Consider the following 25073-nt stretch of genomic DNA (forward strand, 5'->3'; position numbering starts at 1 on the left):
ACAACAAATGATACAAAAAGAATTCAAAGTCACTGCAGTAACCCAACAGTAATATCATAGATCTATTTGTGTAATTCATTTATAAATGGGCCCCACATAATCTATTTTTTTTAGTCTTAAAGTTGTTTAGTTTAGAATAATGTTGGCTTCTCCATATTCTGTTAATTAGACTTTTCTTGGTTCAATCCCACCACGACCGCTCTCACCGCGTGCGACCCTGAGCAAGTCACTTCACCTCCTTGTGCTCCGTCCTCCGGGTGAGACGTGAAACAAACGAGACCCTATTGGAAGCGGCTCTGCAGCAGCAGTAGTAATGCACCATTCACCACCTTGGCTAATTAATAATACACAAGCTATATCTTAAACACAGACTCCCATTGGTCCTGCAAGCACGCTACACAGTAACTTAACTTCCTGAGTTGGGGTCAATAGAACCCTCCTCTGAGCCGTGCTGTCTCAAGGACCCTCCTCGATGCCGTGCTGTCTCAAGGACCCTCCTCCGAGCCGTGCTGTCTCAAGGACCCTCCTCCGAGCCGTGCTGTCTCAAGGACCCTCCTCCGAGCCGTGCTGTCTCAAGGACCCTCCTCCGAGCCGTGCTGTCTCAAGGACCCTCCTCTGAGCCGTGCTGTCTCAAGGACCCTCCTCCGAGCCGTGCTGTCTCAAGGACCCTCCTCTGAGCCGTGCTGTCTCAAGGACCCTCCTCCGAGCCGTGCTGTCTCAAGGACCCTCCTCCGAGCCGTGCTGTCTCAAGGACCCTCCTCTGAGCCGTGCTGTCTCAAGGACCCTCCTCCGAGCCGTGCTGTCTCAAGGACCCTCCTCTATGCCGTGCTGTCTCAAGGACCCTCCTCTGTGCCGTGCTGTCTCAAGGACCCTCCTCCGAGCCGTGCTGTCTCAAGGACCCTCCTCTATGCCGTGCTGTCTCAAGGACCCTCCTCTATGCCGTGCTGTCTCAAGGACCCTCCTCCGAGCCGTGCTGTCTCAAGGACCCTCCTCCTGTCTCAAAGCCGTGCTGTCTCAAGGACCCTCCTCTATGCCGTGCTGTCTCAAGGACCCTCCTCCGAGCCGTGCTGTCTCAAGGACCCTCCTCCGAGCCGTGCTGTCTCAAGGACCCTCCTCCGAGCCGTGCTGTCTCAAGGACCCTCCTCTATGCCGTGCTGTCTCAAGGACCCTCCTCTGAGCCGTGCTGTCTCAAGGACCCTCCTCCGTACCGTGCTGTCTCAAGGACCCTCCTCCGAGCCGTGCTGTCTCATTCCCTGAAGCTTGTGTAGGCTGTTCAGGGTACACGACATAGGAAGGGGAAGCTGAAACAGTACTTCTACAGGCTTGTACAGCAAGATAAACGGGCTTCACATGAGTCAGGGAAACGAAAATAAAACCCTGCAATGACATTTTTACAGCCGTATATATTGAACAGGAAACAGACATGTATATTCAAGTACTTTAAGAATATTTATTTTTATTAACTGCCCCAGACAACCATCGGACACTCTGTACAAAACGTGAACTCTTCCCGCGTACAGAAACACATTAATCCTGTCATGTTTACAGCCGTGCTGTATACAAGTACAGCGCCTCAGAGTAAGCAGTTCTGAGATGTTTCGTGAATGCGCTGCGCAGGAACAGCTGTTTCCGACGGTTTTCTTGTCTCACATACTCTTGTGTTTTTTGGCTTCAGTTGAGCTGGGGTTGTCAGCAGGCTCCAGAATCTCAGGACACTAAGGCAGGTCAGGTTTTGTAACTCGCCTCTCTAAACTGCAGTGTATTCAGAACAGTGAGTCTGAACTGCGCGAACTATCACTAAATTAACTGAATTGTTTTACTTAATTGTTACCAAAAGCACACACCTGTCTGCGAGGATCGTTTCCATCAATCAAACCTATACAGCAGCGGATTGGCCTTCAGAGTCTCTGACGGCGGGACTGCGTGAAGCAAGAAATATTAAACAAATATAAACGGTCCCTGCTGCCACGAGGTTACACGAAAGAGTGCAGGTGAGTGAAAGCTGTCTGTCATAACGGTGTTGCGCTATTTTGATAGGTACTGTTTACTGTATAAACAATGCAAGCAATACGCGGGTTAATCGTTTTTAATGCGAGGCTCTCCGGATAGAATCGCCACCAAAAACAATTAAATACATTACTTAAATGCTGCAGCGTAAAAGCACCTCACCCTGGTGAACCGCAATTCACAGGTCAAACCCGCAAATTGAGATTAAAACCCACACACCAGCGACAGCCATTGCACACACCGCAAAACGAAACTGCAGGTGATGGGGGGGGGGGATGAAACCATCTGCAGTTTGTCATTGTCAGCGTCTGATTGCATGTACGCGCCATTCATTGACGGGTTCTTAATTCAAGCTGCAAATGACGTCATTTTAAATTAACCAAATGTTGTTTTTCTTTTATTGATTTGAAATGTGATTTTAATCATTTAAATCAGGTTAATAATTGACTTAAATACCATATCTCTGACTTTCATGAAACATTGTTTTTTTTTTTTTTTTTTTAATTCAATACCATTCTGTACATACTGTTGATATACAGCACTGGTACAAAGTTTAGTCAAGATATTTAGCGAGCGAGTCGTCTGAGTGAAGCTATCCGACAACAGACTCCCTGTCCCCAGCTGTGCTGCTTTCCTACAAACAGGCGAACATGTCGGGGGCCTTTCTACTTGTGAGAGGGCTTGCTCATTAAAATATTTTTAATGAGGAGACGATGATCTATAAAGAGATACCCGGGTATTTAGTAAGTAAGGGGTCTGAGTGCGGAAAAATAGGCAAATACACCCCACCCCGAGTCATGCTATAATTAATTTCTTGTTTCCAAACACAATGTCAGTCATCTACATCATGCTCATGGCTCTCATTCTAGATATAGGATTCTGTTACTGACACACTCTTGTTTTTTCCAGTATGGCTAGTTAAATTATCATATGGTTTACCGCATTTTATGGACTCAAGTCAAGATGATCATAACCTGTGGTCCACATTGGTCTTTTTATTCAAGGAAAATAAAATTGTCCATGTATGCTTGGCAACTAGGAGCAGTAAAACACTTGTCGATAATGAAACCCGAAAAGCTTTTCCATTAAGGCTCATTAGCGCTCCTCATTAACCTTTGGAAAGGTGTGGGGGCTGCCCCTCTCTCACACTCTAATAGGCAGGCACTTGGCTGTGCTCACCACTCATTGACTTTGTGTGCAGCGTGAGTGTGTTTATAAGACATCTGCTGCTCTAGCGCTGTCTCCTCCCACTTCCAAGATCTGGTTAACAGAGTTCAGTGGCAGAACAACGCCTTGGAGGGAAACCGGACAGGGGAAACATGAAAAACTTTCTCGTACTTTAACATATTGGATCTCAAGTATGGAGTGCCTTCTCCATTTAGCTGGCAGAGAGGATCAGCGCTGTCTCAGATAAGCGGGCGACACTTTCATCTCAGGAAATTCCTTAGAAACAGTGAGCAGTGACAGGGCCACCAGCAAGAGAGCAGAGACTAAAACTCGACACCAGAAAACATATTTGCTGTTGGACTGGAGCATCGATTTGGGATCCGTGGCTCTTAAACCACTCTTTACGGCCATCAGTTGTTCACAAAGTGACCACCATGTCCAACACTAGCGAGGAAGCTCCGTGCTGGCCCACAGCTGAGGCTGCCCCCCGATCCACGGAACTGAGCTTCAGGGCTAAGGCAGCTGTCACCGCTGTCTATGGAGGCCTCTTCCTGTTTGGGGTGCTGGGGAACCTCCTTGTCCTCAGGGTCACCTGGATTCTGAAGCGTGGGACCCGCATTCAGAAAAGCGTTTGCTACCACGTGGCAAGCATGGCTTGCTCGGATCTCCTGATTCTGAGCGTGGGAATCCCTGTGGAGCTCTACAGCATCATCTGGTGCCCGTATCCCTGGCGCATGGGGGATGCGGGCTGCAAAGGCTTCTATTTCTTATGGGAGACCTGCAGCTACGCCACGGTCTTCAACATCCTCGCCTTCAGCCTGGAGCGCTACCTGGCTGCCTGCCACCCTCTCAGGGCCAAGGCGATGTCCAGGGACCGTTCCAAGAGGCTTGTTGTCTTGGTGTGGCTGCTCTCGTTGGTGTGCGGGATGCCTGCCCTCTTTGCCATGGGCGTGGAGGACGCGCTCTCCCCTTTTCGCAATTTCGGAGACACCCGCCTGCCCGTTCTGGTCTGCACCAACATCGCATCGCAGGAGGGCACCTTCAAGGCCCTGGTGTACACCTCCTTCGTCCTGTATGTGGGGGTCCTGCTGTCGGTGGGGGTCACATGCCAGCAGATGGTGCGAGTCCTGCTCCAATGGCACCCTGATTCGGTGTCAGTCAGGTGCCTAGATGGCTCCTTCCAGCAGCTGCCCAAATTCGGAGAGGCAGGGAGAGCAGGCTCCAGGAGGCAGAATGTGCTGATGTTGGGTAGGTGGCTGGGTGGTGATTCTATCGATTTTGTTAACTTTTTATGCACTGTTTTTATTTTATTTTTTGTTCTGCTGTATATGGAATAATCAAGCTGCAACATCTGGTTACAGGGGAATGTTTACCTGTGGCCAGCATAAATAATCATGAATCAAAGGCCAAGAGTAATCATTCCTGAGGTTACTTGGTTATGCAGCTCGATTTCATTCATGCAATATAAAATGGATATTTCCAAAGTATTTCATTCATGGAACATATTAAGTTTCTATCTGTCTATCTATCTATCTTTTATGTTGTTGTTTTGTAATGATTACACCCTGTAACAATGTTTTTTGTTTTTTTTTGTTCCTGGGTAGTAAGTGTTATTTCCTAATTGCTTATGCCTCAAAAGTATAGAAAATGGCTATTATTCCCCACAAACTTTGCTTTTGTGACTAGGACAGTGATATTTCAAAATATCACTATTTCCAATGGGAAAAGGGGCAAATGTGTGTCTTTTCGTTCACATAAAGTCAGAAAAAAACAACATATGAATCCAAATTAACATGTATTTATACTAAAGTAATACAAAAATGACTACAAAAGATTTAGAAGTGAGTAGTTTTTCGAGATTTACGATTATACTGTATTTTTGAAGCATAAGCAATTAGGAAATATCACTTATTACCCAGGAACAAAAATTGTGTTACATAGTCTTATGTTTGCATATGTATTTTTATGTAAATTTATAGTTAACAAAGTATTTTCAAAAAGTAAAAGTATCTATTGTCTATCTATCTGTCTGTCTAATTTTCTTTTTATTTGATGGGGGTTGGTATCGGTTGCATATCGGTTAAAAGCCTAAAACCAGGAACCCTAACACCTTCACAATGGTTATGTTTTCACACCGTTCCTGACACGTCTCCTCCCTCCCCGAACAGGATGCATCGTGGGCTTGCTGGCGGTGTGCTGGGTCCCTTTCCAGAGCCGGCGCCTCATGACGGTGCTGCGGGGGAAGAGCCACTGGACGGAGGGCTACTACCGCTCCTACATCACCCTGCAGCCCGCCGCCAACGCGTTCTACTACCTCAGCTCGAGCGTCAACCCCCTGCTCTACAACGCCACCTCCAGGCAGTTCCGGAGAGTCTTCTCACGCCTGGTGCGTTACGACTCTTTCAGGCTGAGCTCCCGTTTTAGCTCCGCAGTCAGACGACGGGACTCTCCCCCGCCCCGTGGCGGTTTGATAACCCCCACTTCCGGCGCCACAGACCCAGGGAAACCGGAGGGGAGGCTGGTCAGCAAAGGGGAGTCTTGCACTGAGGTGTAAAACTCCACGCTACGCGTGGCAGGGTCCCAGTTTGAAGTAGGATTGACACCTGTGTCTGTTTTTCTGGATCGTCCTGGTTTTGAGAAATGTGTCCCTGGATTTCAATATGCCTTCCCAGGACACTGAATGATCAGTTTTTTAATCTGATGCATCCTCGTTCACGTAGATTAGGACAGCAGCACCACAATGACTTTGTTGTCTCGATCCCCAAGTCTCCCCTGGTGTACCATGTAGTGGCCTGAAACCGAGTCTCCTGAAACTTCCTTCCAAGGCGCAAAGTGGTTTCATGTTCCCTGGGCTTTATTAAGAACTAGGACGAGGCAAGTGTGTTTATAACCTGAAAAGACAACATCTTCCCTGTGTATCAAATTCATGCCCAAATGATGACCTAACAATAACACACAGCGTCCCACCCAAGCTTTTATAAGAGCAGCTATTTTACAAAACTCATTTATCCAATTTTTGAGCATGGAAAGTATTGTTGGCAGCTGCAAAATCTTTAACAAAAATGTTTTGTATCAAATGCATTCAACTTATGTACACAAGCAAAGTGATATGTTGCAACAATAAATATAATTACACAACAAATGCTACGAGCATTATCACATCAATACAGCTTCCATTGTATTCCCTGCTTCAAACAGGCCATGAGTGTTGCTGTTTTTTCAGAGGGAACAGAAATCTGTGAATAGAAGTCTGGAAAATGTCTCTCTCGTTCCGCAATTAACAGCGCAGGGATATGATGTTTCCTGACAGTCGATGGGCACGCTAGCTATCTCTGGCGTACATGCCTCATTAGCGCGGCAGATGCGCGGGTCTTAATCGGGGAAAGCATTCCATCTTCCATCTAAATTGTATTTATTTATTTTTTGAAGAGAGGAACAGCAGATGTTTTTTTTCTTCTTCTTAACCCCAGATCAGTTTGCTCTTCGTCTTGTTTCAATCTTCCAGCCCTTTGCAATGCAAGTAAGGGCCAAACGCGTCCCACACAGCAATACAATTTTGCTAACGTTTTTATTTTTTTGCAGCGAGGTGCTCGAAACAGGGTTTAAAATGTACTGAACGATTGCATCTGGTCATTCCAAACGCTCAGGTTCGTCGTGATGTTCGCGTCACTCTCGGATGTATTTTAAGGCAGAACCCCTGATGGGGAAAGTGCTCGTTTTCTTGTGCATCTCAATTTATTGCTAACTCCCGAACATGTTGGGTACAATGCGTTTTTGCAGTGTGTTTTGTGCAGCAGATGTCTGTCGATGTTGTATTGCTCCGCTGGACGTGCTCCACCGCGCTGGAATGCCTGTGGCCGGTGGCTGTTGAGCCGAACTCGTATTCTCCCAGCTGTCTTATTTTCTAGCAAACCACTAGGTGGAACAAGAGGCCGACAAAAGCAGAGTCAGGCGCCACCTTTAACCAATTAAGTACATATATTTTTCTTTAGAAAACTAGAAAGCAAACTGTACGTATTTAATTTGACAGAGTAAGTGGTCACAGCAATGCAGTTCAGGAGAACATTATATATGCCAGTACACAGTACTGTTTAGAATGTTCTCTAAAGAGGACAATGACACGTGTAATGTGTTGCAGTCATTTATTTAACGAATAAAAAAAAAGTTGAACATTTCTGCCAAGAATCTGAGACGCTTTTAAAAAAAAAAAAAAAAATTCAGTTCAAGCGTTGGGCCATAACTGCCTAGATTTACCACGCCTCCACTGTGCTTGACTATCCTGAGTGAAGAGTGGTCGAGCACAGTGGAGGCGTGTAACTCCGTGAATCCTGGCCACGATTGCACTGTGCTAGAAACACGGTCAGCCTTAATTAAAGGGCGGGTCTGGCGGGGAGGAGAAATTAGTACGTTTTATGTATTTATTTATTTATTTTTACACAAGGTATTAATAACAACCCAGAATGATTCAATCTTACTTAAATTCAAGTCATGTCTTACCGCCTGTTACTAGTTTTGCCTTAATAACGTTTTAATTTCTTAAAAGGAAAAACAAAACAAACTAACAAAAAAACATAATTCTACAAAACAGTTCAAACACCCATACCCAATAAAGTTATAATCAAACCAGACAACGAATTCAAGGGAAGTTGGAACTTGCAAGCAATATTGAATAATTTCATTTTAGAATACTCTTTGTATTTATTCATGCGCTAATGGGGCTTTGCAGGAAACTATATTTATTTATTTAATTTTATTGTCAGCCTAGCCCTGTTTGTGTCAATGGCTTGTCCTGACGTTGTTATCAGTGTAATGTGGTATGTGTTCCGGCGTTGTCGCCCTCTCTCCATTAATCCCTCGCCTGCCAGACTAGGCTAGTCAGACTGGAGGATGAGAGGGGGCGAACAGGAAACAATCAAGCCAGGAGCAAAGTTTTTCATGGCTGTGAGTGACTGGCGGCGCTTCCTAACACCAGTCACCGAGCTCAGACAGTGGGTGTGAACAGTAACTGTAAATTAGCCACACAAGCATTGCAAGACGTAGCAAAAACACAGCGGAAACGAACGAGCACGCTCAACAACGGATATGTAGAAATCCGTGTTATCTGACACGCTCAGTGATGCACACGATCCTTTCCCTTAGTCCAGACTTGCAGGCTCCTGCTTACAACGTTCACTTTGCATTTGGGTAGAATACGGTGCAATGTAGATTTGTACACAAATGTTACAAGTATGCATTGGGTTTTGTTCGCGCACTGTTTTAAAGTCTCATGTAAGACAACACGAGTAATATAATTATTTGATATATATATATATATATATATATATATATATATATATATATATATATATATATATATATATATATATATATATATATATATATATATATATATATATATATATATATATATAAATATATAAATTGTGCATACAGGCTTTAAAACAAAACGCTGTCTTCAAGAAAGATCCACTTGCTTTGAGAAATATTTTTGAGAAGAAACATTCCTTCAAACAGTCCTTGTGAACACATGTATACAGATGTAGCACGAAACCCTGATATTGATGCGATCCAGCCCTCTGAAATGTCTTTATAATATACAGCATTAGACCCTGATATTGATGAGACACAGCCCTCTGAAATGTCTTTATAATATACAGCACTAGACCCTGATATTGATGAGATCCAGCCCTCTGAAATGTCTTTATAATATATAGCACTAGACCCTGATATTGATGAGATCCAGCCCTCTGAAATGTCTTTATAATATACAGCACTAGACCCTGATATTGATGAGATCCAGCCCTCTGAAATGTCTTTATAATATACAGCACTAGACCCTGATATTGATGAGATCCAGCCCTCTGAAATGTCTTTATAATATACAGCACTAGACCCTGATATTGATGAGATCCAGCCCTCTGAAATGTCTTTATAATATACAGCACTAGACCCTGATATTGATGAGATCCAGCCCTCTGAAATGTCTTTATAATATACAGCACTAGACCCTGATATTGATGAGATCCAGCCCTCTGAAATGTCTTTATAATATACAGCACTAGACCCTGATATTGATGAGATCCAGCCCTCTGAAATGTCTTTATAATATACAGCACTAGACCCTGATATTGATGAGATCCAGTCCTCTGAAATGTCTTTATAATATACAGCACTAGACCCTGATATTGATGAGATCCAGCCCTCTGAAATGTCTTTATAATATATAGCACTAGACCCTGATATTGATGAGATCCAGCCCTCTGAAATGTCTTTATAATATACAGCACTAGACCCTGATATTGATGAGATCCAGCCCTTTGAAATGTCTTTATAATATACAGCACTAGACCCTGATATTGATGCGATGCAGCCCTCTGAAATGTCTTTATAATATACAGCACTAGACCCTGATATTGCTGAGATCCAGCCCTCTGAAATGTCTTTATAATACACAGCACTAGCAGTGGCACTAGAACAATTTTTAAAGTGGGGGTGCTGAAAACCATTGAACAAAACTGTAACCCCTGTATGTGATGGAAGCCATGCAAATCCAAGGGGTGCTGCCACACCCCCAGCACCCCTAGCTCCAGCGCCCCTGAGCACTAGACTCTGATATTGATGAGATCCAGCTCTCTGAAATGTCATAGCCCTGAGCAAAGAGAGACTATAGCAGCTGAGACGTGTAATTATGTAGTCAGCAGGCAGTGATTCAAATGCACTCCTTTCACACACACACACACACACACACACACACACACACACACACACACACATACACACACACACTATTTTATGATGAATATGATCCAGTGGGTAAGGGCCACACACGTTGAAACTGCTGAACATTGCTGTCTGTGCTGCACATCAACACATATCATCTTCCCATTGCCACATCACTGTAATGATGCAGTTAGCAGGCAGTCATTCATCTGCACTACCTTCCACACACACTCACACGCCCATTCACACGCACACACCAGTCCACCCATGTCGTCGTGTGTTTCCACACCTGCTGCTGTGTTGTTGTGTGCTGAAATGCTTAGAGATCGCATTATTTTACAAAGGGCAGCTGCAACGCTACGATGAGCCACCGGACTAAGCGCAGCTATTTTTGGACACTAGCTGGTACCAGGCGCGCCGGAGCCAGTGTGGCACTGATGGGGGACACGGGGGACACGACATGCCGCCTCACTGCTAGGTGTTTGTTCGAAATAAAAGTGCATTCGCCAGAGGTGTAGTCCGAAATCTGAAGGTCGCGGAACCGCATTCAAATATTGATTTTCTTAAACAAGAATTATTACACGAATTGTGTTTGTATAGGGAGCTTCTAGTTACACTGCACATATAATAGGCAATGCTTTTTATCATTTCTACAAGTATTTCCACAACGTGTGTAGTCATCCATTTTTAAGAATGCTGTACTTTACGCGCCTGTGTATCAGTGGCAGAGTCTATGCTGGCTATAGATCATTGCACCGGCTCCACTACACGCTACACATTTCTAAAGGTATGAAATATGAATTTTCATGGGATTTACATTTTCAAAAGTATGAAGGTCTGTAAGCCAGTGAAACAGTCCTACAAAACCAACAGAATGATAAAGACCAGCAATTAAACCATTGAGAGTCAGTGTGGAGCCTTTCACTTTAAAACCGTGGTGTGGATGAGTCAGCAAACATGCTCCGAGCGTGCCATACTAACAGCTTGCCAATTATTTTACACGAGTTATTAATACGGCTGCTTAAAAGAAACTGTGCATTCAAAATATGTACAGGTTGGGGCGGCCTTGATGTACAGTAGCATATGTGGAATTATTGCGCGCGCGAATTACTGTAGGAACGCCGTCAGGAACGCGCTTTTGACGTCTGTCAAGCGGTGACGCAAGGACGTTAGGGGCGGGAAGGGAAATGGGGGTGCGCCAGGGAACGGCGCGCCGCCGACCAAGATAGAGGTGGAGTCACTCTACTAATTTGACATAGTCAAAAGTAACTTAAATGAACCAAAAATAAATACATACATGCATAATAATAATACGCCTCTTAAGACATCATTTAAAACATTGCTCATATAAAAAGATTATGGACATTTATACAGATAAACGCACCAAAGAAATGTGCATACCTCTTATTTGTGTGTTTTGGAGATTATTATTATTATTATTATTATTATTATTATTATTATTATTATTATTATTATAGATAATTTGTATTTTATATTAATGTATTGATTATCTTTAGGTATAAATAACATACCGCTAGTAAACTCAAAAAAGAGATTGCTTTTAATAAATGAATTATAGATACACTTGAATTCTGATAGTTTTGTTTATCATCATGTTGCTTTGTGAAAGGTGTTCAAGTCTACAGATTAGTCTACAAACAGGTGGGCTCAGGTCGTAGTGTTGGTCTGCATAATTGCATGGTGCAAAACGGGACAACTGCACACAAGCTGTATTTATTTAATCTGATGCATTGAACTATTGGCTAATTAATCTACATACACACGCGCGCACACAGCACAGCGTGCTTCAGGGTATGAAGAGCGGCGGTGGAAGGCTGACGCGTGACGCTCTTCCCTCGCGGGGCCGCGTGTCCGGGCGCGTGTCCGGGCGCGTGTCCGGGCTGTTGCTGTGTGTGTGTGTGTTTCTCAGGAGCGCAGAGGGAGGGTCGGTTTCGATTTGTATATGCTGCTGGGTTTGGGCCGTCGGATTCTGTCGTCCTCAGTCACGGGAGTACTCCCAAAAACGCAGATCGCGCTCTCGAGTCCCGCTCGCCTCCGTTTCGTGACCCGTTTGACTGTCAAACCGGTGCTATACCGTACCGTCACCGCCAGCACCAACAACCGAACCCAAGTCCCCAGCACCATGCCCGAGAAGCGGCCCTTCGAACGGTTACCTACCGACGTCTCCCCCGTCAACTACGGGCTGTCTCTGAAACCCGACCTCGTCGACTTTACTTTCGAGGGCAAGCTGGAGGCTACTGTCGAGGTAATGATGTCTGTAATTATAATAGTACAAAATAATATAGCACTCGCAACGCTTGTCACTCGCTGTTATGTAATATAATTTACGGTTGTCTAGTAGATGTTGTTATGTGTGTTTGATATCACTTACTTTACCCAATTAGATGTATTTATGTCTATGTTTTAGTGCCATACTAACTACAGCGTACATAACGTATTGGTATAATGTGTGTGTGTCTGTACCCCGGTGCTGCTAAATCAGTCGCTGTACGAATTCACAGAACATTTTTCTCTTCTGTCTGGGTAGGTGTTTGTCCTGTAAATAGTGATTATGTCAGCACAAATAACGATCTACTCGCATATTATATTCAGAAGGAATGTGGAGGGTATAGTGTCAAGCACCTTTTGACTTGTTTTGTCCGGTAGATATTTAATGACAATTTTTTTGGATGCTTCTTATTAGTGTCTAGTGTCGAACATCATGCTTTTTTGTGGGTGGGGCAATACCATAGCACAGTACTGTAGTAAGACGGTAAAGCTCAATTCAGATACTATAGCACAGTACTGTAGTAAGATGGTAAAGCTCAATTCAGATACTATAGCACAGTACTGTAGTAAGATGGTAAAGCTCAATTCAGATACCATAGCACAGTACTGTAGTAAGACGGTAAAGCTCAATTCAGATACCATAGCACAGTACTGTAGTAAGACGGTAAAGCTCAATTCAGATACTATAGCACAGTACTGTAGTAAGATGGTAAAGCTCAATTCAGATACCATAGCACAGTACTGTAGTAAGACGGTAAAGCTCAATTCAGATACCATAGCACAGTACTGTAGTAAGACGGTAAAGCTCAATTCAGATACCATAGCACAGTACTGTAGTAAGACGGTAAAGCTCAATTCAGATACCATAGCACAGTACTGTAGTAAGACGGTAAAGCTCAATTCAGATACCATAGCACAGTACTGTAGTAAGACGGTAAAGCTCAATTCAGATACTATAGCACAGTACTGTAGTAAGATGGTAAAGCTCAATTCAGATACTATAGCACAGTACTGTAGTAAGATGGTAAAGCTCAATTCAGATACTATAGCACAGTACTGTAGTAAGACGGTAAAGCTCAATTCAGATACCATAGCACAGTACTGTAGTAAGACGGTAAAGCTCAATTCAGATACCATAGCACAGTACTGTAGTAAGACGGTAAAGCTCAATTCAGATACCATAGCACAGTACTGTAGTAAGACGGTAAAGCTCAATTCAGATACCATAGCACAGTACTGTAGTAAGATGGTAAAGCTCAATTCAGATACCATAGCACAGTACTGTAGTAAGACGGTAAAGCTCAATTCAGATACTATAGCACAGTACTGTAGTAAGATGGTAAAGCTCAATTCAGATACTATAGCACAGTACTGTAGTAAGATGGTAAAGCTCAATTCAGATACCATAGCACAGTACTGTAGTAAGACGGTAAAGCTCAATTCAGATACTATAGCACAGTACTGTAGTAAGATGGTAAAGCTCAATTCAGATACTATAGCACAGTACTGTAGTAAGACGGTAAAGCTCAATTCAGATACTATAGCACAGTACTGTAGTAAGATGGTAAAGCTCAATTCAGATACCATAGCACAGTACTGTAGTAAGACGGTAAAGCTCAATTCAGATACCATAGCACAGTACTGTAGTAAGACGGTAAAGCTCAATTCAGATACCATAGCACAGTACTGTAGTAAGACGGTAAAGCTCAATTCAGATACCATAGCACAGTACTGTAGTAAGACGGTAAAGCTCAATTCAGATACCATAGCACAGTACTGTAGTAAGACGGTAAAGCTCAATTCAGATACCATAGCACAGTACTGTAGTAAGACGGTAAAGCTCAATTCAGATACCATAGCACAGTACTGTAGTAAGACGGTAAAGCTCAATTCAGATACCATAGCACAGTACTGTAGTAAGACGGTAAAGCTCAATTCAGATACCATAGCACAGTACTGTAGTAAGACGGTAAAGCTCAATTCAGATACCATAGCACAGTACTGTAGTAAGACGGTAAAGCTCAATTCAGATACCATAGCACAGTACTGTAGTAAGACGGTAAAGCTCAATTCAGATACCATAGCACAGTACTGTAGTAAGACGGTAAAGCTCAATTCAGATACCATAGCACAGTACTGTAGTAAGACGGTAAAGCTCAATTCAGATACCATAGCACAGTACTGTAGTAAGACGGTAAAGCTCAATTCAGATACCATAGCACAGTACTGTAGTAAGACGGTAAAGCTCAATTCAGATACCATAGCACAGTACTGTAGTAAGACGGTAAAGCTCAATTCAGATACCATAGCACAGTACTGTAGTAAGACGGTAAAGCTCAATTCAGATACCATAGCACAGTACTGTAGTAAGACGGTAAAGCTCAATTCAGATACCATAGCACAGTACTGTAGTAAGACGGTAAAGCTCAATTCAGATACTATAGCACAGTACTGTAGTAAGACGGTAAAGCTCAATTCAGATACTATAGCACAGTACTGTAGTAAGACGGTAAAGCTCAGTTCAGATACTATAGCACAGTACTGTAGTAAGACGGTAAAGCTCAATTCAGATACTATAGCACAGTACTGTAGTAAGACGGTAAAGCTCAATTCAGATACTATAGCACAGTACTGTAGTAAGATGGTAAAGCTCAGTTCAGATACTATAGCACAGTACTGTAGTAAGATGGTAAAGCTCAGTTCAGATACTATAGCACAGTACTGTAGTAAGATGGTAAAGCTCAATTCAGATACTATAGCACAGTACTGTAGTAAGACGGTAAAGCTCAATTCAGATACTATAGCACAGTACTGTAGTAAGATGGTAAAGCTCAATTCAGATACTATAGCACAGTACTGTAGTAAGATAGTAAAGCTCAATTCAGCTGCCATGTACTGTGGAAGTGTTGTTTTTATTGCATCTTGTTACATGCTCAATGAGCATGCTAAGATTAATATAAAGTAATGCAAGAACCATTTAAACCATTGACAGAAGCCCGAAAAAGAAATTAAGAAATACCTTGCCTTTTATAAGCTGTCATTTTAAAAATAAATAAATAAATAAATGAATACATATAGATGACTGTTTCCATAGCGCAGAAGTTCATTATATCACTTTGAGTGTCATTATTTATTTATCTAGAATTTGTCTGTGGTATGAGACTTCTCAGTTAGGATTATTAAATATTGTGTTAAACAAGTCATAAAATTATCCTCCTGCTGAGCACTTTATTAAATACAAAACCACAGTGCTGTGTGGACAATAGATATCGCATGGTGGCCTTTCCAGAAACAGCACGATTTTGAGAACTGGAATGTTCACCATTGTGCCTTGTTGAGGAAAAGCTTACACATTTTTATGCTTCTGGCAGAGATGTAAATGAGATTGAACAAGTTTGACAACTTGAACCCTTCAAGCACCAACGTTGTCTTTGAAGAAAATCAGAACGCGAGCTGTATTTGTGTAATTTGATGCATTCCATGTAGACTTCACTTTTGCAGTTAACAAAATTAGTCAGTTATCATAACAATGTTGTTAAAGAGAGAATTGAAGTAAGAGGTAGACGTCACTTAAAAATACTCCACAAAATTACATAGTAGCCTGTCCTCAAATGAGTACAATGGCACTAAATGGGTTCATGTGTCAAATGTATTCTGCTGTACTTGCACTGGACTGATTGGTTAACTGTTCATCAATGGTAGCCAAGGTCTCTCCAAGTAAATGTAAAACCCACAGATTCTAGTGACACTTTGTTGCTAGTTGGATAAATCTATGTACAGTCATGTCAGTAGCCCGATTGCTGGCACCTGTTCATTTTGAAAACACATTGCAGCAAGGTAGATGCAAGACTGTCTTTTCAGGCACGATAGGTCTGTTATGTGTCGCAGAGCGACAGGCTGTGCTAATCCCAATTGTCCAGACTGTACTGAATTTACTACACAAGCTGCATAGTTACAGGCTAGACGCTGTAGCTTCAGGGTAGACTACACATTACATCAGGGGTGTCCAAAGTTAGCCCTACCAATCCTGGTCTTTGTTCCAGCCCTGTTCGAAATCAGTTATTTGAACCAATTAAACCTTTAGATTCCCAACCCTGAAGCAGTTCATTATATAATTTTTGCTCATTAAACCTGGAGTGGAATTGTCCTCCTGTACCATGATTTGACACACCCTGCATTAAATAAAGCCTGCTTGTTGTTGGGATTGGAAATAAGATTGCAGAGGGCTATTTGCTCAACCTGTCTGCTGTGTAGGACCCTCAGAGTGATCTACTGTACTGCACCCAGTAGGACTGTTGCTGACAAGATGTGAATCACTGTTAATCCCAGTGATACAATTTTGCGGTTTCAGTTAAGTCAGTTTCCAGTCTTTTAATGTCATCATCAAACTCTGCTGTTTATGCAAACACATCCATTGCTCTGTGGGGAGTATTCAGTACCACTATATCAAACCACGGCCAGTGTGAAGCGCAACCGGTGAACCATTCAAAATGTAAACATTGCTATCAAATGGTTTGCAATTAACATGATTATTGCTGCGTCGTTAACCTCTTGAAGTTATGGAATTTCCTAAAAGGGTAAACTTGCCATGCTATCTGCTACTTACTAAGTTCATTCAGAATCTTTGCAGCAAAAACCGAGCCGTAGTACTGAGGCAAACGTGCAATTTGTCACGCATGCTTATTTAAGTTACCATTCTGAATTTGTCAAAAGACTCTGATCCAAATGTCTACTTAAAAAATATATATATATATATATATATATATATATATATATATATATATATATATATTTTGTTTGAAACTGAAATAATCAATAGATAAATAGTAAAAAAAAAAAAAAAAAAAAAAAAAAAAAGTGTTCTTTAGGCTTGCCTTGTACATACCTGTGAATATTCTGATGGTCTCATTCATACAGGCAGCTGGGGCTTCCTGTATACTCTTAAGTGGATAGTACTGCACAGAAGCAATGGTTCCTCAAAAAAAAAAAAAAATCGAGCGATGTTGTTATTAAAACCATTATTGGTCACAGCTTTGTTTAAATAGCTTGCTCTTTGCCAGTGTTTTATGAACCTGAAATCCTCATTCTGTCTTCCTGGCAGTATTTCTAGTCGAATGCTTTTAAAGCTACAGCAGTGTGATTTAGCCAAAGCTGAAGTCCCAGCTACAGTTTCCCTGACCTAACATCTAATTTCTTAACCTTCTGAAATGTTTCATGTTGGTGCTGAATGACTGGGCATCTCTCTCAATCTACTGCTCATGTTAGCACTTTTATCTGGTTCCCTGGTTTTAGTAATCAGAGCACCTAGGCAGCAAGTGTTCAATTTGTGGTAGCTCTTGGCTGAATTTGGAGCATAAATAAATAAATAAAGGGCATTGCCTGATTAGTTGTTACAAACTACAGTTTCCCTTGATAGACAAATGGATTTACTTGTACTCCTCGGAGCAAAAGGACGTTTTCACTGGAGGAATAATTACCCTTTATAGAAGACCATTGTAAACCAGCCAAGTTTGGCACTATGCATTAGCAGTGAGATCTGCCTCAACTAAGCCCATCCTGGAAGGACCACCCTCTTGGGTGTTGGGGGTAGTTCAGTCACCATGCCCATCCATTCCCTGGACTTGCGATTTTGAGACTGCCGGCAAGGTATCCATTTCTTCCAGTTGTGCAAAAACTGTGGAATTACTTTGTGATTTGAACTAGCAGGCCTCTCGGTTGTTATTGGATTGCATTCCTGCTACTTCAGCATGTAGCTTTTGGTGTTTGATATGAAAACATAAGATCTGTTGATTTTCCCTTACAAAATAGATACTGAAATAGTGCTGGCAAGTATTGTATACACTGCTGTAGATACAGTAATTCGTCGAGTAGCCACCCTTACCGTTTATCCACCATGGTCAAGCCCTTCAGCAATGTCGCGCACATGCACAGGACTAATGCAGAATGGCTACAGGAAAGCAAATGTGAGTTGTGCTTACAATATATATATATATATATATATATATATATATATATATATATATATATATATAGATGTGTGTGTGTGTGTAAATATATATTTTTCATGTGTATATTGTAAATAGTTTATTAGCGTCATTAAGTAAGTACCTGACTCCTGGGAGAGCCTGCCTGCTATGTATGATTACCAGGTGTGGATTATAATCAGCAGGTAGGTGTGTTCCAGCAGGGTGCCAAGTATAAAAAGGTTACATTTATTAACCTCAGGGCTGCTGCAAAACCAAAGCCAACTGGGTACAAATGCTGAAATTCGCTGACGTGTGACGGTGACAGTGAGAGAGCGCCATAACTTCAACCTCCGTCTCAATCTCCTGCCTGTCACTCAGCAGTGAATGCATTAATGGCCTGTATCTGACTAAACTATGGATTTAGGGGCACTCCCAAATAAAAGCTTAATCTCAAAACAATAATTGTGTGAAATATAGTAATTGATACAGCTGCACATAATGGTATTTAAAACAGGATTCATTTATCTGGTCCCACTGCAGTCAGATACACGACGGACTACTCTATTAATTGCATGCTTTGCCTTCAGCAAACCACAGTGCAGATGTTTTTCAACAGACATGGCGCTTAAGTGCTGGTGGTGCCTGAGTTTTTTTTTTTTTTTTGTCCGACAGGCTTTGATGGAGGATGAGATCTGTCACAGATTTCTGTGGAACTTGCTGATTTCATTGAAATATGGTCACCTGTCACTCTCTAATAATTTAAACAGCTGATGCATTTAGTCAGTGCTGTCCTGTAGACCCTACAGCCTACTGACATGTTGTTTTGCCATTACATAACTGCTGATAAGTAGCACTTTCATACAGAAAGGCAAAGCTTCATCAAAAGACAAACTTCTGCACAGTGGGTTTACACTGAAGAGATGAGATGAAATCGTATTCCTTCACCTGTTTCTCGCATGATTTCTGTTCAGGTGTTGAACAGTAGCATTTTTTTTTTTTCGTTTCATCGTTTTAGTACTGCTTGCGTGTTTAATGGTCTGATTTAGCATTTACAGTACTAGTGTTTGACGTTAAATTTTCCATTTGTGAAAAAGCCAGGCATGATTCAGTTTGTATATAAATTCTGTTTTTGCATAATAGTCTTATTGTGCAACTGGTCAAACAGAAAACAGCTAAACACGTATATTTTACACTTTTATTACAGTGTAATGAGTCTATAAAAGTCATGAATATTTCAGTAAAAGTGCGTAATAGGAGATACAGCAGTACTTGGCTGTCTTAGCTTCTCAATAACACTGCATCTTATAAAACTGAAAAGTGCATTATGACTGTACTTAGCAGTTTACACAAGCTGCATGGTTACAGACCTCTGAAAAACCCTGTACACTGGTTTAAACAACCGTTTAAATAATGTACCTGTCTTTTTTTCGTTGTTAACATTCTGACAACTCTTTACACTTATAAATTTTGAAGTCTGTTTCAAAGCTCTTTTCAAAATGTCCGCTCTAGTGCACTGGGGTTTGAGATCTGTCCTCTAAATCACTGCAGGAAGAGTGACAATAACAACAAGTGCTCTGGCTTTTCTGTTCCGTACCACATCATGGGTTGTTGTTGCCGTGTTACCTGTTTGACAACGTGGGAAATAATTTTTACACTATCAGTGCACTAACTTTTGGACGGCATTTCTGATTCAGATCACACTGACTCGTTGTGTAAACTCAAGTTTCAGCTTGTGTATAGCTACAAACAGTAGATAGGCTTGGTGGTCCCGTGGTTAAAGGGGCTTGCTACCAGGAGGTTCCAGGTTCAGTGCCAGCCACTGACTCACTGAGTGTGACCCTGGGTAAGTCATTTAACCTCCTTGTGCTCTGTCCTTTGGATGAGATATAAAAGCCAAGGTCCTGTTGTAAGCGACTGCAGCAGCAATTGTGATGCATAGTTCACCCCCAAGTCTCTGTAAGTCACTTTGGATAAAAGCTTCTGCTAAATGACTAAATAATAATATAATGAACCATGTAGCGGTCATTAGCAGAGGCATCATTACTCCAGTGTTGCTTCCAGCATCCTGCTGCGGTTTAGCATGCCTGTGTCTTGTGCTGACATACTCTGCCTCTGCAGTTATTGATATAATTCACAGTTCACACACCAGTGATGGTCAGTAGGAGAAATGAATGGTTCAGTGTGAGCTATAATTACATATTGCAATGAAAGTAAAAAAAATAAATAAAAACCTTACAGCAGGGGTATGGCATCCATAGCAAGGTGAGGATTTTCTAAAAAATAGCTGTACATTATTTTCTTTCTCTGCTTCATTTATCTAAATGCCACTGTCCTATAGTGAAACTCTACCGACAAGTGTGGAATGACTAGTTACAAATGGAACCAATTGACATGAACTCATGCCACGTCTCTGCATCCTGTTCACTTAGTGTCTCTCTCTTCCTGGACAGTCAGAGAATTTCAATATCCTACTGCATGCATTTCAATCATGGAATAGCCTTTGTTTTTTGTATTACATTTCTTCCTGGAGTGCTCACTTAAAGGATTGATTGAAATTTTATTAATCCGTTTGCAGTGTTACATAATGCGTGTCCTGCACGATAATGTCAATCTGCTACGTTTCTGAGGTGGCTGCTATTACTTGCAGTTAGGTGTTTTTTTTATCTCCTGCTAAATATATTGTGTATAAAGGAACCTTTCTGTCCATCTGTCTGTATGCTACACCTCCATGTATTCACAGTGGAAAGTCATAATGTACAGGACAATCTTATTGTGTATTTGCAGTTGGGATAGAGTTACCCACTCTACAAAAATACAACTTTGTGTGCTGCTCTTATCAAAGGTGTAGAGCAGTGTTATTTTTTTTATGCATACATTTTAATGATTGAATGAATAATTCACTTTTATTGTGTGTGTGTGTGTGTGTGTTTTGATTGCAGGTTATGCATACAACCAATCAGATTGTTATGAACTGTGCTGATATTGACATCATAACAGCATCGTTTGTACCTGAAGGAGGGGAAGGTAAGTGGAAATGATGTATGTTGTGAAGTAACTAATAACATGTTGAGGGTTGTTTAAATGTGGCCCAAAGCAAACATCATTGCTTCTGGAATGGTCACGCTATGTGATGCAGAATAGGTCATCACTGTCAGTCTGCTGGCATGAGCAAGCTTCTGAAGTCTATTCAGTTATCCTAACAGTAATGGATCTCGTCTTCTCAAAGTTCCCTTCTTTTAATAATTTGCGATGGTACCATTTAGACCCACAACCATTTGAATCAGTTCAATCAATTGACCACAGAACCTTGGGCTTGCAATTTAGTTTGATATTGAGACACATTTGCCATTTTCCTTAAAGTGCCCGGGAGTGAGTTTTGAAAATTAAAATCATGGAAAACAGTTCCCATTATTTTCATCAATCAAGTTTCATCAATGGAAGCGGTCATCTCTAAACTAAACTTGTGTTTTTTTTTCTGTTTTATGATTTCTTTAGAAGGACAGTACAGCCAATGATTGTGTTGGTCTTATTTATGTATTTGAGCAAGTCAGGAGAGGGTGATAAATCATCAGCCTTAAGAAACTGTTACTTGATCTAAAAAAATCTAATTGACCTTTTTTCACCTTGGTTTAATTCAGAGGGTGCTATGGCAACCTTTCACAGTTGTTATGGAAACCGGTCGCTACTACAGGGTGGTGGAATGTATTGATAGTTGCTCTTGTTAACAGACATCATTGTTTCATTAAAACAGTATTTCCTTTCTGTTTATTTTTATTATTCACGTCTCCTGTTTTTTTTCTCATTTTATTAAAAACAGTTGCACAGCGAGAAAGGCAACTACTGTAATGAATACAGAAGGCATTACAATAGCCTGGGAGTTTCTGTTGGGCGTGTGTGTGTGCAGCAGTTGCTCAAGTCAGAGCTGCCTACATAGCAGTAGTTTAATTATCGATAATAAATGTACAGTGGTCTGTCTGTAGTACGTCTAGTGCTTTGTTGAACCGTGGTCAGGATTTCTACAGATGCATTCAAATTACATAGGGAGGTTTTGATGTTGCTAGCCCCCATATACCTTATATTGCCTTATACAGGACAGCCGTAAAGTTGCTTGGGCTGTGTCCATACATGGTGTGGCTTATCTAGCTGACGTAGATTGCTGCATTTTGGTACTGACATAGAATGAGCCACGTGAAACGGTGATGTACTAAAAAAAAAAAAAAATTAAAAAAACTGCCCATAGAGGTTGTGCTGAAACACAAGGCACATGGGTCATTAACTACAAGCAGCAATAAAGCTGTGTGTTTGAAGCCTCAAACAACCATTCAGCACCACTTGATGATGTTAGCACTCAACATAGCCCCCTATGGGCATTTTTTTGTATTACATTATTGTGTTTCCCACAGGTTGTTCTGTGCTCTAGATAAATACTGTATTGCATTCTATACTTCCATGCCACACAAAGTGTCTCCGTTTCCCCAATCACTGATGTTGGATATATCCTGTTTAAATACCCTTAAATAAGCATATAGCTAAATCTGTCGCCATTACCATGAAGTATACATCTTTTTGCTTTCTTTCTCTTGTTGTACACTTGCTAGAATTGATTGATGCAGTGTTTTAAGTAACAAGAAAATGACAAATTACTCATTTTTAAATGTCGCATGCCTCTTTTTTTAAAAAAAGTCAAATGATAGCCATGATATTGCACAAAATACAGTGATCTCTTGCTGTATAAGCTACTGCTGCAAGCGCAATCTAGTTAACCTTCAGCAGCAATGACCCGACACTCCAGTCATGTGATGTTTTTTGAAGTGCGACAAGCTGAGATATGAAGTTTACACATTTCAGATTCGTAAATATCATGGCTTTGAAAGGTTAGCCTGTTTTCATTAAAAACTGAGCCAGTTTTCCGTGCAGGTTTTCCTCCCTGTTGTCTAGTGAGTTTGTGTAGTTTATAATATGCTCTTTTAATCCCAGACTTGTGAAAGTATACACTCTGGCATCCAACGTGTAATTACGTGCCTTGCTACACAAAGCAAGAAGAGTAGAATCTAGGATGCCTCTTTTCAGATCTGCACGTAATGCAGCGTGATCTAGATGGCCTGCGATATCCTTGATTTAACCTTGATTGACAATTTCTGTCCCTCGTTTTATGCATAACTGAGCTTATTGTTCTTGGCTGCAGATAACCGTTGTACTAATGTACAATTCTCCGACGCTGAGAGTTACAAATTCCCAGCAGCGATTATTATTTTTTTTTTCCCTAGCATTTTCTTGGGTACGTGTTTCCTTTTTTAGCGTGCTGCAATAGTTTAAAAATAGTTGTTCTTTTCCAGTCTAGCGCAGCTTGGTACAGTTGAACCCCCTGTTTATGAGAACCTCCGTAGAGAAGTGGAAATAGTATATTCATAAAGGAGAGTGTATGTCCCTGTGATCTGATGCAGGATTCTACTTTGTACAGTATGTTACTCTGACATGTACATTTGGGGATTTGTATCCAGTGTTGTAGGGGAGATTGTAACCTGAACTCTACCCCTTCGACCATAATGTAAAGCACTGCCTTGACTTGAGGGGGAGGGATTAAACATACAAAAAGGTAACACTTCACAGTAAGCGTCTCTAATTACTGTAGTAGTTATTACAGTAGTTACTTGGTAAATACATGTGTACTTACACAGTTACAATGTTGTTATGCTTAGTTACACTGTACATCTTTTGCATGATGATATGTAAGTACACAGCTGTATCTGAAAAAGGTTAGGGTTATATCATGCCCCCCCAAAAATGCAGTAAGTACATTGTAACTATGCATAATAACATTGTAATTATGTGTAAGTACACATGAATTTACTAAGTAACTACTATATAAAGAAATTGGAGGCACACAATGCAAAGTTCAAACAGATTGCATCTCTCTAAGAATGAACGATACAACTTTCCTGTTGTAGGCATACAGTACAGCCATGACATGAGTGAACTCTACAGCAAGGCGTTACTTTGCACACACTGAATTTAAGGCTTAAGTATGTAAATCCCCACCACTTACTAGTGCAATTACTTATCGACTCACTTTTTCGATCAAGTTTCATATTAGCCTTTGTGTTTACAGAGCACTCTGCCTAACTGTAAATTGTGGCAGACTCGTTGTAAACGATGAAATGGCTTTAGTTATTTTTCTGCAACAGTAATGAGAATTTTAAGAACGGGACAATGAGCAGGAGTGCGGAGTACTGCCTGATGTGTTCTTTAGTTGTGAGGTTAACAAGACTACACCTGTAAATGTCAGTTAAATGCTGCTGTGTTTACATTTCCATTGGTTTAATTTTAAATGTAACATCTAAATATTTTTTCCCAGACACTGACAGTCTTTATGTAGTCCAGCAGGGCTAGGGTTGTGTTTCTCATTGCCTGTCTATACAGTAGATTTGGCTTCTCCAAAGGTTTTTAATGCTAACAATGACATATATGGTTAGGTTGAGTCTTAGTAGAGCCTTGGAAATCTTCCTAAAAAGCATGGGTTATTTTGATACAGCAATAAAAATCTTAAAGGGATGTGACCTTTCTGATTTAGTTCATTCAGTTAACACTTTCTATAAGTGGGTTGTTTGTTTTAGAAGTCGAAAGTGCCCCTTACCAACTACAATACCACAGCAGTTAGTAAATAATTTAATCTGTGCACAGAACACTTTTACAGCAGCCTTTTGATCAAATAACAGGGCAAAATTCGTTTTCAAATTCTGACCTACCTTAGGTGTCTGTTCTGAAGGTTACCTCCTTTTCATTTTCAGAGATAAACGCAACAGGCTTCAACTATCAAAATGAGGACGAAAAAGTGACCTTGTCGTTCCCCAGTGCTCTTCAGAAAGGTGAGTGACGCGAGTGTGGTCTGTTACTCTAAGTGTTTATCGCCAACAGTAATGAAAG

At 41.3% G+C, this 25073-nt stretch overlaps 2 protein-coding genes across 2 annotated transcripts in view; both read left to right on the forward strand.

Moving 5' to 3' along the window:
• The first annotated feature begins 2690 nt into the window (after nt 1-2690).
• LOC121324913 (G-protein coupled receptor 39-like) lies at nt 2691-7029 on the forward strand. Its single transcript, XM_041267115.1, has 2 exons — nt 2691-4498; nt 5287-7029. Exons 1-2 carry the CDS (start codon nt 3609-3611, stop codon nt 5726-5728), a joined length of 1332 nt encoding a protein of 443 aa, XP_041123049.1. The 5' UTR covers nt 2691-3608; the 3' UTR covers nt 5729-7029.
• Nucleotides 7030-11763: 4734 nt separating this feature from the next.
• npepps (aminopeptidase puromycin sensitive) overlaps nt 11764-25073 on the forward strand; it is a 35372-nt gene continuing 22062 nt past the window's right edge. The window contains exons 1-3 of the mRNA XM_041265732.1: nt 11764-12160; nt 21089-21173; nt 24938-25015. Coding sequence (XP_041121666.1) covers nt 11858-12160; nt 21089-21173; nt 24938-25015 — 466 coding nt within the window. The 5' untranslated portion in view covers nt 11764-11857. The remainder of the gene's footprint in view (nt 12161-21088; nt 21174-24937; nt 25016-25073) is intronic.

The sequence above is a fragment of the Polyodon spathula genome, chromosome 12, assembly GCF_017654505.1.
Source record: "Polyodon spathula isolate WHYD16114869_AA chromosome 12, ASM1765450v1, whole genome shotgun sequence".
NCBI lineage: Eukaryota > Metazoa > Chordata > Actinopteri > Acipenseriformes > Polyodontidae > Polyodon > Polyodon spathula.